Below are 17,845 nucleotides of genomic sequence, written 5' to 3' on the forward strand. Positions count from 1 at the left end.
TTCTAGCTGAGCATATATATTTTTAATTTGGCTTAAACTGATTTACAGATCTGGACTAATATACAAAATGGGGTTTCTTTCCATTAGTAGTTGTATATTAGGTTAGTTGATCATATCAGATTGTGGGAATACACAGTTACTTTCCTCTAGTTATCCTGTTGTAATGGAAAGAAATCCTGGGAACATACTTGCCCTGCCGTGCATACATCTTCATGTAGTCTGTTGGAAGGTCTTCACCTTGCTGGTGTAGCCATTTGGATGTATCCCAGTCAAACTGATTTAATGGGATTGTTTCTGACGTGGTGTTCAGGATTAGATTAATTCAGGGATTCTGGTGATGTACAGACCAACCCATTATTGATCTTGACAATACTGACTGAGTTGTCTTGGGATGTCATGGCCTCTTTGACGACTGTGGGAATTCTCTGGTGGCTTCTGACTACTTTTAGGTGGGAATACGCTGAATTTTAGGTAGGAGTGTAGTGATAACATTGTCATGGTCTGGCAAACGCTTTTATCAGCCTCACGTCAAGACCTTCCTAGATCCTGTTTTGATGGTTATCCAAACCCAAACATCCATTTGAATTCTAAGGCTGGAGATATAAATACTGTCCAGCTACTGGATCAGTGCGTTGATGGTTTGGGCCAGGGGTTCTCAAACTGGGGGTCATGACCCCTCAGGGGGTCACGAGGTTATTATGTGGGGCCATCCTGTGGTGAGAAGCATCTAAGTTTGTAAGGGCATTGAAGGTGTTAAGATCAGCTTAGAATGCATTTTGTTTTTATTTCATTTGACCAAATCTTACCTGTTGTGCTTTGACTTAGATTTTAAGTGATTATATCTTTTGTAGTTAATACATTTGTTTTTATTCTACCTGAAGCAATGCATTTGGTTTGAAGAGTGTCAAAGATTCCCCTTGGGATAACAAGCCTGGTACATATCAATTTCTTTGTTAAATTGACAAACTCATAAGCTTGCAGCGTCCAGCGGGCATAACTGGACACTGCAAGATGGAGGTTCCTAAGGTTGTGCCTGGGACCAGAGATATTGGCTAATGTCATTCGGTTGCACAATCCAAGTAGCGGCTGGCCAAAAGCACTCACTCATGTAGCTGGGAGCAGCTTACATGCTAGAGGCTATGCGTGAACAGCCCAGGAGTGGTGGTTCTCACAGCAGAGCAGGGTAACTCTCTGCTCCCAGAGTTGAGGATTGGAGTGACCTAGCAGATCACCAGTCCAGATAACAGCGGAACGTCACACCTGGTACTTGTACTTGCCACAGCTCAGATTTTAGGTAAGCTTCTTGTCTTTAATGGTCCACTTGTTAGCATTATGTACCTTTATTTCCCGTCTCATCTTTCTTATACCCACTCTTGTCTCCTCCTTTTTTTATTGGGCTTAAAGTAAAACTTGAACATCTGTTGGAACTAAATTTAATACAGAATTTCAAGAAAGCCTCAGAGACAATAGAGGGCTGATCCTCCCTTTGAAATTTTGTTACGAAGGCAGCCAAATCCTCTGTCCAGACAAATCTGGAAAATATCCTTCTGATTCAACAAAACACTTGCTATAAAATAGCAATGTGGATTTCTGAAGCATCTCTTATCTAGAGATTCATAGATCTTAATGTGTGTTACAAAGCAATGAGTTAAATATCTGCTGCACTGACTGAAGAAAAACAGAGCAGCCATTGTATGCCCTACAGTAGTACTTGCTCAGCCTGAGACACTAGAACTTTTTACTGAAAGAGGAAATGTTGGCCAAGAAGTTGGACTTATTGTTCCCTGTTTGTCTTTTTAAAGTGCCTAGGGAGTTTTAACTTCTATCGGAGATGGGCTGAAGGAACCTTTTATTGAACGTTTTATTCAAAGCATCCAGCTCCCTTTTCAACAAGGAATGCAGGCCCTGAATTGTGGGCTAAAAAAATACTGACATAAATTCTTCTCCAACAGCAAAAAGAAAAGGAGTACTTGTGGCACCTTAGAGACTAACAAATTTATTTGAGCATAAGCTTTCGTGAGCTACAGCTCACTTCATCGAATGCATACTGTGGAAACTGCAGAAGACATTATATACACAGAGACCATGAAACAATACCTCCTCCCACCCCACTCTCCTGCTGGTAATAGCTTATCTAAAGTGATCACTCTCCTTACAATGTGTATGATAATCAAGTTGGGCCATTAACCTGGATTTGTGCTGGAAATGGCCCAACTTGATTATTTTCTTAAAATTTTAATTAATGTCAAAAATGTCATATGGCTAGCCAATGGAATTCACATCTTTAATACAAGTAGCGTGCATCTTCAGATAACCTCAATTTATTCATGAGCTGGCTTTCAGTCCCTGCCTATGCAATAGGATATGATTTTGCAAGCACGGTTGCAACCATAAGTATTCCTGTAACACAGTCAGTGCAAAAGTTGCTACGTACAGTGCATTGGTATTGACCCATCCTTAGCCTTGCTCAGAGCTAGTGCAAACCCTAAGCATCATGTCATCTATTAGTGTTGCTTGCTCTGCTTTGGTTCAGTGTCTGAGTAGGCTGCAAGCACTGGTTTAATGTTCGCAAGGAGCACTCTCTTCGGACATGGCATACTGTGTGCAACCAAAACAGAACCTGTTTGTGTGGATTTGCTGCACTGTTACGGCTTGTACTGGCTCAGTGGCACTGGTGCAAGTTTTAGTATTGCAGTTGAGTTATTTTAGACTTGATAAATCACTATAGCTAACATCTCACAAAACAAAATAGAGGCTTGGACGGCCACAGGCTGAAACAATCACGCCTGCGAACTTCCTGGCCTATACTTTTTCTTTTCTTTTTTCTGTTCTAGTATCGGACTCTGCCATAAGCTATATCTCTTGTTTACTAAAATATGTATCTTTACAAAACACTGCTTTTGAGAGACTAAAATTGGTTAATCTTGTTTGTACTGGGTGCTGTACAAACAGGCTGAAATACTGTTTGAGACCTTGGGATACTACATTAGAAATAAATAATAGCAACAAAGACCATCCTTATCCCCATATAATTTAGAATCTAAAACACAAGAGTACAAAGATTTGGGGATGAGGATATAGCATTAAAGCATCTGAAGATGTTGGTGAATTAGTACAGTTTTATGTTGTGATGGAGGTAGGATAATGAAATGGCAGAGATAGAACTTGAGAGTAGGAAAAGGAAGGAAGAGAAAGATAAATGGTTACAATTCCTCACCTTCCTAGCAATCGTTAGTAGGCAGGATTTTATAGGCTCAACAACAAAAGGGAGTTTTGAGGAGAGATTATTGAAAAAAGATAATGGCTGTCTTTTTAAGTGTTTTGCCCACACTCCTGCATAAGGGGAACATAAGAGAAATTATAGAGGTGCTTGAGGGTATATCCACACTGCAATAAAAGACCTGTGGCTGGCTTGGTTGAGCTGACTTGAACTCACAGTGCAGGGCTATAAAATTAAGTAATTGGGGGCCCTCCCACCTTGTAGTGTTTCCTGTGAATGGGGAGGGTCCCAGAGCTCAGGCTATAGCTGAACCCAAACATCTACAATGCAGTTTCATAGCCCTGCAGCCTGAGCCCCAGGAGCCCAGGTCAGCTGACCTGGGCCAGCTGTGGGTCTTTTTTTATTGCAGTGTAGAAGTACCCCATGGGAGAAGATGACTGGTATGTAGTAAAGATGGGGAATGTTGGAGTGAAAGCAGTAGTGTTGGACATCATGAGTCACTTGACGAGAAGCTTGTGCTTTAATGCAAAGCTGAAAGGGGAAATGACTAATAAAGTCAATGGGCTAGTCCAGGGGTCTCAAACTCAATTTACCTTAGGGCCAGTGCCAGTCCTCAATCCTCCCAGCGGGCCAATAATGTCACTGAATATGGTATTCAGAAAAGAAAACATTTATTTTTTATTTCGAATTTCTTAGAAATAATAAAACTGTCATACAACTTTATACAATTCTTCGCCTGCCAGAGAGTTCTTAGTGTTTGCCAGACACCTGACAATGCTTCAGTTCTGACAGTTTGTTGATGTTTGGCCTCAGTGACTGAGCAGTTGAAACCTTCAGGATTGCAGCAAGGTGTGCATCAGGTAGTTGTTTGGTTTTTAGACTTCATTGTGGAAAAAAGTGACGCTGCCTCCATGGCTGACTCTGCCCGGTGACTAGTGATGGTATCTCTGTCCCTCTCCCCCAGCCAATGAGAGCCGTGGGGGGGGGTGCCTGCAGCAGACATTGCTGGCGGCGTGTCTGCATGTGAGTCTCCTCCGCGGGCCGCAGTGGGGAGGTTCTCGGGCCAGGACTTTGAGACCCCTGGGCTAGTCATTTCTCTTTTCTGCTACCTTATCAGAGGTGGTATGGTTTAAGAGTTAAGTTTATAGTAATTAAGGATAACTGTGTAGCCTCAAGTTACCATGAGACAGTATTGCCATCTGCCTTTCCAAGTGAACTTATTTCAAAAGTTTACTTGCTCCAAGTTCTTTCCAGTATGAATTCTATCAGAGGATAATTTGGTCAAAATACTTGTCCAGTTGGGGATTTAAGCGCTTATTCTGTTTAGGGACTGCCATGGGTGTATGGTTGTGGCTTTAGGTGCTTCATATAGTCCTTTAATGTGTGCAGTGCAGGAATTTATATTCTCATTCTCTGCTCTTGGATAAGAGTCTTTAGTAAATAATTACTAAGCTATATGCCTTGCTGCCTGAAACTTCTAGGATTGAAACTTAGCCTACTCAGGTAGCTGGATTGCTTGCTAGAAATGACTTACCACATAATTCAGTACAAGAGGAGTCTCTGAGGAAGCATGGGCAGAAAAGCACTGTAGAATATTGTTGGACAATGACTTCAGTATCAAAGATACTGCTGCTGTTGCTACACAGCCTGATACTGATTTAGGAATATTATTTAGTCACCTACCTCACAGGGGTATTGTGAGGATTGTTTGTAAAGAATCTTGAAGTTGAAAAACAGGCATAATTATTACTATAGTGCTAGATCTTCTCCTGCGTGAAAATTATGCTGCAGTTCCTCACTATTGGAGTAGGCAGTGTCATGTCTCATGCATATCTTGTTAAATAGTTTACTGCTTGCAGTGGTTCAGATGAGTCATGGAACTGCAGATCAATGCTTCAAATTATAGTTATAAAAGTCTACCTCTTGGCTTTCTCAGTTCCTCCTCTTCCACCTACTCTAAAACCCTCCTCTTTTCATTAGCTGTTCTAGTAATGTAATCATTAGTTGGTAAGAAGTGTGGGTCAGCAAGGAGAATAACTAATTATTTGAATATACTCTTTGTGTAGATCTGTACTAACACCCCTCCTCCCCCCACCAGTGACTTTCTGGTTGTAATGGCTTGATACACAACTTCTGTAGCGCAGATCTTCACGGGCAACTGTGTGTACAAAATCCAGATACTAATAAGTAACCTTCCTGTTAAGTTTATAGTAATTAAGGATAACTGTGTATTCATGGGTTGTTTCATCGTAACAAAATATAAAGCCACATGTTGTAGTAAAGCCAGACATGCCGCTTCTATGACGAGCTACATGCAATTATAGGTGGTGCCCCTAATACTACCCCACCCCTGTATGTGGATTTCTGCAAGGGGGGAGTCTCAGCAACAGGGATGAGGATTTTGGGGACGAGGAAGATGAGGAGGAGGAGGAGGATGAAACCATTCTCCCCGACAGCCAGGAACTATTTATCACCCTGGAGCCAATACCCTCCCAAGGCGGGCTCCTGGACCTTGAAGGCAGAGAAGGCACCTCTGGTGAGTGTACATTTGTAAATATAATACAGGGTTTAAAAGCAAACATGTTTGATTGATTTGCCCTGAAGACTTGGGATGCATTTGCGGCCAGTACAGATACTGGAAAAATCTCTTAACGTGTTTGGGGATGGAGCGGAAATCCTCCAGGGACATCTCAATGAAGCTCTCCTGGAGGTACTCCCAAAGCCTTTGCAAAAGGTTTCTGGGGAGGGCAGCCTTATTCTGTCCTCCACGGTAGGACACTTTACCACACCAGGCCAGTAGCACATAGTCTGGAATCATTGCATAACAAAGCATGGTAGTGTATGGTCCCAGTGTTTGCTGGCATTCAAGCAACATACGTTCTTTATCTCTCTACGTTATCCTCAGGAGAGTGATATCATTCATGGTCACCGGGTTGAAATAGGGGAATTTAATTAAGGGGACATTCAGAGGTGGCCGTTCCTGCTGGGCTGTTTGCCTGTGGCTGAAAAGAAATCATCCCCACCTTTAGCAGTGGGGGGAGGGGTGAAGCGATCATCCCTGAGAATTGAGGGTGTGGGGGGGAGGGGCGACCTTGTACCGAAAACATTTTTGCATAGCACATGTGCCAACAGCTTGGTTCATCATGAAAGAGTCTACCCTTTGTTTTCTAACATGTCTTTTTAAATACTACTCTCCCTTTTTTCCTCCTGCAGCTGCAAATGTTTCAACGTTCCCCCTATCATCTCTGTCCCAGAGGCTAGCGCAGATAAGAAGGTGAAAAAAACGCACTCACGATGAAATGTTCTGAGCTCATGCAGTCCTCCCACACTGAAAGAACTCAGCAGAATGCATGGAGGCAAGCAGTGTCAGAGTCCAGGAAAGCACAAAATGAAAATGAGGACAGGAGGGACGCGTGAGAGGAGAGGTGGCGGGATCAAGATGATAGGTGGCGGCAGTGTGATGAGGAGGCAGGATGCCATGCTGAGGCTACTGGAGGATCAAACTGATATGCTCTGGGGTATGGTTGAGCTGTAGGAAAGGCAGCAGGAGCACAGACCGCCGCTGTAACCCCTGTGTAACCAACCACCCTTCTCTCCAAGTTCCATAGCTGCCACACCCAGATGCCAAAGAACGTGGGGGGGGATAGGGGAGTGTGTGTGCCCAGAGGACTGTGTAAGTGACAGAAGGCTGGCATTCAATAAGTTCTGAAGTGCAGTGTGGTCTTGTCCTTCCTTCCTCCCTTCCTGGGCTACCTTGGCAGTTATCCCCCTATTTGTGTGATTGAATTAATAAAGATTGCATGAATTTGAAACAACAATGACTTTATTCCTTCTGCAAGCAGTGATCAAAGCGGGGAGGTCAGCTGGCTTACAGGAAGTAGAGTGAATCTAGGGGGCGGGTTTTCATCAAGGAGAAACAAACAGAACTATCATACCATAGCTTGGCCAGTCATGAAACTGGTTTTCAAAGCTTCTCTCATGCGTAGCGCGCTCTGCTGTGCTCTTCTAACTGCCCTGGTGTCTGGCTGCGCGTAATCAGCGGCCAGGCAATTTGCCTTAACCTCTCACACCACCATAGACGTCTCCCCCTTACTCTCACAGATATTGTGGAGCACACAGCAAGCAGTAATAACAATGGGAATATTGGTTTTGTTGAGGTCTAACCTAGTCAGTAAACTGCACCAGCGTGCTTTTAAATGTCCAAATGCACATTCTACCACCATTCTGCACTTGCTCAGCCTGTAGTTGAACGGCTCCTGACTACTGTCCAGGCTGCCTGTGTACGGCTTCATGAGCCATGGCATTAAGGGGTAGGCTGGGTCCCCAAGGTTAACTATAGGCATTTCAACATCCCCAACAGTTATTTTCTGGTCTGGGAATAAAGTCCCTTCCTGCAGCTTTTGAAACAGACCGGAGTTCCTGAAGATGTGAGCGTCATGTACCTTTCCCAGCCATCCCACGTTGATGTTGGTGAAACGTCCCTTGTGATCCACCAGTGCTTGCAGCACCATTGAAAAGTACCCCTTTTGGTTTATGTACTGGTTGCCTTGGTGATCTGGTCCCAAGATAGGGATATGCGTTGCATCTATGGCCCCTCCACAGTTAGGGAATCCCATTGCAGCAAAGCCATCCACTATGACCTGCACATTTCCCAGAGTTGCTACCCTTGATAGCAGCAGCTCAGTGATTACATTGGCTACTTGGATCACAGCAGCCCCCGCACTAGATTTGCCTACTCCAAATTGATTCCTGACTGACGGGTAGCTGTCTGGCATTGCAAGCTTCCACAGGGCTATCGCCACTTGCTTGTGAACTTTGAGGGCTGCTCTCATCTTGGTATTCTGTGCTTCAGGGCAGGGGAAAGCAAGTCACAAAGTTCCATGAAAGTGCCCTTACGCATGCGAAAGTTTCGCAGCCAGTGGGAATCATCCCAGACCCGCAACACTCTGCGATCCCACCAGTCTGTGCTTGTTTCCCAGGCCCAGAATCGGCATTCCACGGCATGAGTCTGCCCCATTGTCAACAGGATGTCCAAATTGGCGGGGCCCTTACTTTGAGAGAAGTCTGTGTCTATGCCCTCATCACTCTCCTCACCAAGCTGCCGTCGCCTCCTCGCCTGCTTTTGCAGGTTCTGGTTCTGAACATACTGCAGGATAATGCATGAGGTGTTTACAATGTTCATAACTTCTGCGGTGATCTGAATGGGCTCCATGCTTGCCGTGGTATGGCGTGAGCAGGAGAGCAGAGTTGCAGTGGAAGCGGTGGATGACGATGGATGCCACAAGAATAGATGTTTATAGAGAACGATGAGAGGACCTGCGAGGTGGATTCATAAGAGCAGAGTTGCAGCAGAAGTGGGAACCCATTGACAGCCAACATGGAGAAATCTGCTATTGAGACAAGAGCAGGAGAGCAGAGTTGCAGCAGAAGTGGTGGTTTGATGATGGTTAGCAGTCCTACTGCACCGTCTGCTGAAAGCAGTATGGTGTCCGCATGGAAAAAAGGCACAAAACGATTGTCTGCCGTTGCTTTCATGGGGGAGGGGGACAATTGATGACATGTACCCTAAACCACCTGCGACAATGTTTTTGCCCCATCAGGCACTGGGAGCTTAACCCAGAATTCTGATGGATGGCGGAGACTTGGGGAACTGTGGGATAGCTACTCATAGTGCAACACTCCGAAAGTCGAGGCTAGCCATGGTACTGTGGACGCACTCCACCGACTTAATGCGCTTAGTGGGGACACACACAATCGACTGTATAAAATCGCTTCCTAAAAATGGACTTCTGTACATTCAACCTAATTTCATACTGTAGACATACCCTTAGATAAATGCTCGTTAAGAAAGTGAAATAGTCTTTTGAGGTCTGTCAGGGTTCCTTCCCCACTCTGAACTCAGGTACAGATGTGGGGACCTGCATGAAAGACCCCTGTAATCTCATTTTTACCATCTTAAGTTAAAAACTTTCCCAAGGCACAAATTCTACCTTGTCCTTGAACAGTATGCTGCCACCACCAAGTGATTTAGACAAAGAACCAGGGAAAGGACCACCTGGAGTCCTAGTCCCCCAAAATATTCCCCCAAGACCTACACCCCTCTTCCTGAGGAAGGCTTGAGAATAATATCCTCACAAATTGGTACAGGTGAACACAGACCCAAAACCTTGGATCTTAAGAACAATGAAAAATCAATCAGGTTCTTAGAAGAAGAATTTTATTTAAAGAAAAGGTAAAAGAAACACCTCTGTAAAATCAGGATGGTAAATACTTTACAGGGTAATTGGATTCAAAACAGAAGATTCCCCTCTAGGCAAAACTTTAAAGTTACAAAAAACTGGGATAAATCTTCCTCTAGCAAAGCGAAAATTCACAAGTTGAAAACAAAAGGTAATCTAACGCGCCTTGCCTTATTTACTTTTTTTTGTAATATTAGAGACTTGTACAGGATGGTTTATAGGAGGAGTTTTTTTGCCCTGATGCTTCTCTGCTTTCCCCAGAGAACACACCAACAAAGCCCCTCCCCCCCCCGATTTGAAAGTATCTTCTTTCCCCATTGGTCCTTTTGGTAAGGTGCCAACCAGGTTATTTGAGCTTCTTAACCTCTTAAAGGTAGGGAGGAATTCTAAGCTACCCTTAGCTGTATGGTTATGACAAGGTCTTTACTTCGGCCACACCTTGAGAATGCTGAAACTCAAAACAAGGGGGTGTGAGTATTATGTGATGCGTATGCTAAAGTGCTTCCTTGTAAAATCTGTCTGTGTGGCTTCTAAAACATATGCTGCTAAACAGCTTATTGCAGGAAACCAAAGAATACCCTAGGTCTCTTGGCCTTGCTAGCCTTTTGGTATTGCACCTTGTATAGTGTACAGCAAGTCCCCCCATAACGCATAGGCCAGGGATAAAGAATAGTACATCCATCTGCTACTAGGTGCAGCATACTTCTCACATCATGGTGAGATTGTGCTTTGGAGTGCATTATGATCAGACATTAGAATGCACATAAAGTGGATGGCTTATTTTTTTGCCTCATCCTACTGTCCCTGTGTCCATTTCTGACTCACTTAAACTTCGTTTGCAACAAGGATGCCTCTAACTTTCATCTGGAAGGAGGGAACTCTTAAATCCTAAATCTGGTTCTGTCCTGACTACTATGCTAGCACTAGGGAAGAATCTTTGTTTGGTTTCCTCTGTAAAAGAGGGATACTACTTAATTTTGTCTGAGGTGAGGATAGATGTCTGTACAGGATGTTGAAAAAATAATGTACTAATTAACTGCTAAGTACCATAATCTGAATATGGGCCCAAACCTGAGTGTTTGGATTTTTATGTGAATTTTCCAGGTTCAGGTGTGTGTACATCCAGATATCTGTGTTTTAATTGTAATTTTAATTCCTCCTATCACTGACTTTGTTCCTTTTGTTCACTTTTACTTTCTTGTCTTGGTTTAGCTTCTGTAAACCCAAAGCAGAAAAAAATCTTGCTTTTTGTTAGAGTTTTAAGATACTCTTAAAAGTTGCATGCATTTCCTGCAAAAATTGCAATATTTTCCAACTTTGCTTGTAAATGAATGGCTGAAAAATTTACAAGTAATTAATTTAGACATTTGTCTAGTTGTGCTCTGTTTGAATCCAAGCAACTATATTTGATTGTAAGAATCTTTTTATTTTTTAAAAAAAAGTGAATTTATGAGGTAAGTACTACGTTAAGTATCTCTAGCTAGTCAGTACCTGGCTATAACAAAAGGTTAATGTTGTCCATAAAACTGCTGATGCTGTCAACATATTGATACAGCTCGCTTGTTTCTGTTTGCTGTTAAAAATTTGAAGAATTTTTCCTCAGGGAGCTAGAGTTGGCTTTGTTTGGCTTTAAATTATTGCAAGTAATAAAGAGCCATGCCAAAACTAATACAGTTCTATTTGCAAGTGCTAGTTAACAGTATGAATAACTGACTTTATTTTATTTTTTGCTGGCCCTTTTGAAAAATCAGAATTTAGTTTCGGGTCAAATGAACTGCTTAACTTTGAGCTTTTAAAAACACTTTTCTGTTTTTGATAAACCTGAAGTAAATTCTGAATAAAAGATCGAAACATTTTCAGTAGACTATGTCAAAACCAAACTCTTTTAAAAAACTTTTTAAGCATATCTTTTCCAGATGAAACGACTTGGCAAAATTTTAGACACGTTCACAATGTTTTGGTCAGTACAAATCTGCTTTTGGCAAAAACAGTTTTTGTTTTTTTTTACCAAAATTCACCCACCTCTATTTTCAAGTCCTCAATTTTTGTGTGAGAAGGGCTGGGGTGAGGAGATGTTTCAGTTACCTGAAGCTGTAATTCTGTTGTCTTCCTTAAATATATTAAAGGATTCAACCAAATGTTTGCCAGATGAGTAGGACACCTATTGACTCCCAACAGATGCAAGATTGGACTACAACTGTTGTAAACAAAAACTGAGAAATATTGTGATAGTGCATATGTAGGCAGAAACAAGAATTTTATTTGATCGTTGAAAAGGTTCGTGTATCTCTTAAAACTGAAGCAAAGCACTTGCACGCTATCCTGTGAGTGCTATGCAGCTTGGAGTAACACTTGACTTTTCACAGCAGGCCCCAGGTTTTGTATTTCTTTGTGAATTCTTTAGTGCAATTTTTTGAGTTTTCCAAATCTTTGGTTTGTATGCATGTTCCAATACACAAGTGTGATTACTGTAAGGAATTATTACATCATCTTTGAGGTGTAAGTACTAATTCCTGTTTTGTTACATGTACTTATTTATGTAGCATAAATTTGAGGCCTTCACCCCTAAGTAAGACTAAGGCCATGTCTACACTGCACTTTCATTAAAAGTTTTGTCACTCAGAGGTGAATACCATCTGGTCCTGGTGTCTTATTACTGTTTAGTTTATCAACTTGTTCCAAAACCTCCTCCAATGACACTCCTCAGTCTTGGACAGTTCCTCAGATTTGTCACATGAAAAGAATGGCTCAGGTTTGGGAATCTCCCTCAGATGTGAAGACCAATGCAAAGAATTCATTTAGTTTCTCGGCAATGGCCTTATCGTCCTTGAGTGCTCCTTTAGCATCTTGATTGTCCAGTGGCCCCACTGGTTGTTTAGCAGGCTTCCTGCTTCTGATGTACTTTGCTATTACTTTTTGAGTCTTTGGCTAGTTGTTCTTCAAATTCTTTTTGGCCTTCCTAATTATATTTTTACACTTGATTTGCCAGAGTTTATGCTCCTTTCTATTTTCCTCATGAGGATTTTAACTTCCACTTTTTAAAGGATGCCTTTTTGTATCTCACTGCTTCTTTTACTTTGTTGTTTAGCCATGGTGGCACTTTTTTGGTTCTGACTGTTTTTTAATTTGAGCTGTACATTTAAGTGGAGCCTCTATTATGGTGTCTTTAAAAAGTTTCCATGCAGCTTGCAGGGATTTCACTTTTGGCACTGTACCTTTTAAATTTCTGTTTAACTAACCTCCTCATTTTTGTGTAGTCCCCCTTTCTGAAATTAAATGCTACAGTGCTAGGCTGCTGTAGTGGTTTCCCTGCCACAGGGATGTTAAAGTTAATTATATTATGGTCACTGTTACCAAGCGGTGCAGCTATAGTCACCTCTTGGACCACATCCTGCACTCCACTTAGGACTAAATCAAGAATTGCCTTTCCTCTTGTGCGTTCTAGGGCTAGCTGCTCCAAGAATCAGTCATTTAAGGTGTCAGGAAACTTCATCTTTGCATCCTGAGGTGACAGGTACACAGTCAATATAGGGATAGTTGAAATCCCCCATTATTATTGAGTTTTTTATTTTTGTAGCCTCTCTAATCTCCCTTTCAGTCACATCCTGGTCAGATGGTCGGTGTAATATCCCTAGTGCTATATTCTTATTAGAGCGTGGAATTCTGTGAATTGCTTCTAAAATGTATGGCATTTGCTTAAACTTAAGACCTACTTGTGTAAGAAGGAAGGGGATACCGATAGATAAAGAATGTGGTCAGTGAGCTTCTACTTTCAACCACAGGACTGAATGTTCATATCTTTGCATTATAATGAAAGAGGTACAGATCTATAGGCCTGCATAAAGTGACATTTTTTCTAATCTATTCTTATTAACCTTTTAAGGTCATAATGGTATCCATCCCTGAATACTATGAAGGAAAGAATGTCCTCCTCACAGGAGCTACTGGCTTCATGGGAAAGGTGCTTCTGGAAAAGCTATTGAGGTCCTGCCCTAAAGTGAAAGCAGTTTATATATTGGTGAGACATAAAGCAGGACAGACCCCTCAAGAACGAATGGAAGAAATGATCAGCTGTAAGGTATGTCTCTGGAAGATCTTTGTGTTAAGTGACTAAAGAAGTGATACAAACCTCCTTTCCCCATTGTAAAGAAACTTCTGAAATGGTGATCAACAGTGAACATGTTGGAACAGGTTTTTTGCAATACAAATTTCCAAGTAACTGACTGCTGTGGTATTGATGACTAAATATCAGGGTTGCATTGACTTTTAACAGATTAAAGGAAAGTAAACATCTCCCTCCTGGAGTCAGAGGACACATACAGCAGATGAGCATAATGAAGCTTGTTTTCTGCCATTTAAACTTGCAGACAGATATGCATTCTTTGAATGTCATATACCATATTATATGCTTGTTTTTTAAGTTCTGCTGATGACTTTCTTTGTGTGCTTTTCATCCAAATGAAAAGCCCAGTGACAGGTTTTACATGGAGGGTAAAAGAATGTACGCTTCAAGTAGAGCGTCTTACCCACTTTCAGCTTTGTTAAAAGGTCTTGTTTTTAATTCAGCTATCTTACTGTTTCAATTGCCGTTTGGTTACAGAAACTAAGGAGTCTTTCTTTTTTTTTTTTTTATCGTTCTTTTCAGCTTTATGTTACTACCATGCACTGACCTTTATAGTGGTATAGATAAAAATAGCAGTTGTGTTTTAAGCTCAGAGAAGTCTGAATGACCAAATAACTTCTGATGTGTCTGTAAATGTGAAGAACTCTGCATACAGCTACTAGAGCAGCGGTGGGCAACCATGCAGCCCACCAGGGTAATCTGATTGCGGGCCGCGAGACATTTTGCTGACGTTGACCGTCCACAGGAATGGCCCCCTGCAGCTCCCAGTGGCCTTTGTTCCTGGCTAATGGGAGCTGTGGGAAGCGGTGGGCCACAGGGACGTGCTGGATCTTGCTTCCCGCAGTTCCCAGTGGCCGGGAACAGCAGCCACTGGGAGCTGCGGACGGTCATACCTGTGGACGTTCAACGTCTGCAAAATCTCTCTTGGCTCACATCAGATTACCATGATGGGACACAGGTTGATCACCACTGTTCTAGAGAAGTTCTTTGCTACACAGCATCTGGCGTCTTTAACTCTGATTTCCAGTAGCACTTTATATGCTCAAAAAGTAGTATTTGAACAGCATAGACTTCACCATTACTTGTTTTGCAAAATTAGGTGTTTTAGCAAAGTTATGCCCCTTTTTCATGGGAAGCACAACCTTGAAAGCTCAGTCTTTTGAATAACAGTTTCAGTAGTAGTAGCTGCTACCTAACTGGAGGCTTCTTGCATTTTTGTTAATCTGATGTTGGACTAAAACATTTTGATATGGTGTTCTGTTCAAACCGCTGTTAATCTAAACTGAATTTCCGGTCTGACTGGGATATTGACATAAACGCTAAGGTTCTGTTGTACTGATACATTAAAACATAGCATGTGGAACTTCCATTACTGTTAGTTCGTTATCCCTGTAAATTTTCTGGGCATTTAATGGTGGGTGGGAAAAAAGACAAGGATTTTGTATTTGTATGTAATACACCAACTATATGGTGGTAATCCATGTGATAAAATACAGATGTGATGAACACATTTATTGTGCCTCTCTAACAGCCTCATTTTTCATCTGCCTACTAAATTGTTTTTCCTGGGATTTACTCTGACATTCCAACCCACTGAGCAATCTTAAATCCTCCCGTCTCTTTTGAAACTACCTGCAAGAGAAGTGGGGGTTTTATTCATTCATTCTCAATTGTGAAACTTTCCCCAGAATGACACCTGGTTTAAGCTCATGGCGTGTGTTCATTCTTGGGTCAGCAACACATCTTCTAGACCTAAATGTAATGGAATTAAAGACTGATATCTGGAGTCTTGCAGGTCTAGAAATGAGAGTATTCTACAGTGGAAGATAGGGTAAAATGTTTTGCTTTTTAGCCCTCAATGGGCCAGAGATGATAGACTGTAAGTTGATTACAGCTACTTTAGTTAATTTTTAAATACTTTCTGTGGCTCTGTTGGAGTCCTGAGCATTTGGACTTGTGGGAGCTTAAGGAATTTAGCTTTACGGACAGGAAAAGTAGTTCCAATAAATAAAGTTTTTAAGGGAAAAAAAAAAAAAAAAAGCATCATGCATGTTCAGCTTTATCATTAACTTGGAATGACCTGCATAATTCACTGGCTGCTTTGCCAGTTGAGTTGGGATGGGAAAGTTATTCATGCTGATACGTGATACGAAATTTTACAATTATATTTTTTTAATATCCATTATGTTTGAAGAAGTATAACTCCATGTTATAGGCAGAAAATATTGTTTAATTTCCCCTTCTGCTACAATAAAAAAAAATTAAAGTGCTCACTTCTGAAATCATTGTATGAATTTTTATTTTTAGTCCTGATTTTCTTTTGACAGCTCTTTGACAGGTTAAGAGATGAACAGCCTGAATTTAAAGAGAAAATAATAGCAGTTACTAGTGAACTTACGCAGTCTGAACTGGACCTTAGTGAGGAGGACAAAGAAAAGCTCATAGACTGCATTAATATTGTATTCCATTGTGCTGCTACAGTCAGATTCAATGAAACACTGAGGTGAGTATAAAGCTTGATACCAAGAAAACTTGTTTTTTTCCTGAGTTTTATTTTGTGTGTTTGGCATCACTGCATATGGGGTCAATTTCATTTTTTCCTGTGTATAAGGAAACTCCCCAAGAAAGTTTTTTTTAACCCTTAGAATTTCAAGGATGAGTATAAAAGACCATTGTTGGGGAAAGACCAATATGAAGATTGTGTCAGGCCCCAGGCTTGGTACAGGGATAAGAAAGTTAAGTAATGTTGTTGCTTCTACTGGTCTTGGCACCTTCATGTGTCTTGTGAGCTCCTGCTGTGATGGCCCGTAATATGAGTGTAGCTGGTGGGTGATAAATGGATGTGGATGGGCTACAGCAAGATGCACCTGGCTCAGCAGTTGAGCTGAACCACTACCCATTTTAAGAACTAGGTCATGAAAAGAGTGTGTGTGTATATGTAATTTCATGGTCAGCTGTTTTGGAAGGTAAGAGTGTATTGAGAACAAAAATGCTCTCCTCCTCAGGATGTGGGTATAAAATTCTAGCTCTTGCTTCTTCACCTGACAGTGGGGTCAGAGAATCAAATAGATGCTAAGGGTGGGTTCAGGGGAAGAGAAGATGTGTGATGAGGTGGAAGGAGAAAGTAATAGCAAAGGGGTAGCAATACAGATTAGAGGAAGTGTGGGGAGAAATAAGAGAAATAAAAAGGGGAAGAGTGAGGAGAAAACTATTAGGAAAGTTTCTAAAGAGATTAGATTGAGGGAAAACTACTGAAAGCCTAAGGAAAAGACTTTTGTTGAAGAAAAGGACTAACAAAAGCAAAGGAGATAAAGTAAGCTTTGGTATATCCATTTTTAGCAGAATTTGTTGAAATGTTACAGTACATTTTTGACTTTGTTAGGAAAAGATTGCTATGAGATCTCTTTTTAGGAAGGAGGAGGGAAAGAAACTTGGCTGTATAAGAGTGAAAGGCAGGGTCAAGAAACCCTAATTTCTGAGTCCCTGCAAATACTGATCATGGCCCTCTGGGAATGCTACATGATGAAAATGAGCAAACCCCCTTTTTTAATGCTTCTCACAAATTCTTGTAATTAGGCCGTTCCCTTCTGTCTCCAATGTTGGAATTCGCTAAAGAGCTAGGTTTACAGAGGCCTTTAGTAGTGAAAAGTCCTTCTAAAGTGGGGACATAATGCCTCAAGCCTCCTGTAATTTCCACTCTGCTGGCAGGTCTGGAATCCCCTGAAGCAGGACACAAGTGGATGGGGCTGGCTGGGAAGGGCAACTGGAAATGTGCTGAACTGGCATTTCTCTTGGGCAGTCTTCACTGACAATCCCCCTAAGAAGCCCTTGGTCAGAACTTAATTCCCTGCTGTTGAATCTCTGCCTCATCTCTCTCCTGCACCCAGAGAGTTGACTCAAGCTCAAAATATTCAACTGCTGAACTTAAACAGGCACAGAACATATTTGGACTTTGTTTCAGAACTTCTTCCATTTCCTAAGTAAGAAATGCAGAGAATTTTTCATGGGCCAATTCTTTTCAGCTTTTGAAAGAGCTGAAGATTGAAGCCAAAATAGGTTATGAAAAAATTTAATACTTTTTTAATACTAGATAAAATTTTGTAAAATGATTGTGCTTTTGCTGCAATGGGGTGGGGCTTGTTTGAAAAATTGAGATGAGATTATTGAAAAACTGTCATCTCTGTGTAACTTCTACTTACGTTAAAGCAAAAAAAAAAAACCCGCAAAAACTTGTATTCGATGTTAATATAGCACTTTATCCCA

At 41.5% G+C, this 17,845-nt stretch overlaps 1 protein-coding gene across 3 annotated transcripts in view; it reads left to right on the forward strand.

Annotated features, from left to right (window-relative positions):
- Window positions 1–17,845, forward strand: part of FAR1 (fatty acyl-CoA reductase 1) — a 67,082-nt gene that overhangs the window by 17,888 nt on the left and 31,349 nt on the right. For all 3 annotated transcript variants that reach the window (XM_084630462.1, XM_084630461.1, XM_084630463.1), the window contains exons 2-3: window positions 13,343–13,537; window positions 15,910–16,085. In XM_084630462.1, the coding sequence (XP_084486588.1) occupies window positions 13,349–13,537; window positions 15,910–16,085 (365 nt within the window). In that variant the 5' untranslated portion in view covers window positions 13,343–13,348. The remainder of the gene's footprint in view (window positions 1–13,342; window positions 13,538–15,909; window positions 16,086–17,845) is intronic.

This window comes from Lepidochelys olivacea, assembly GCF_965140295.1.
Source record: "Lepidochelys olivacea isolate rLepOli2 genome assembly, chromosome: 6".
In the NCBI taxonomy this organism is placed as follows: domain Eukaryota; kingdom Metazoa; phylum Chordata; order Testudines; family Cheloniidae; genus Lepidochelys; species Lepidochelys olivacea.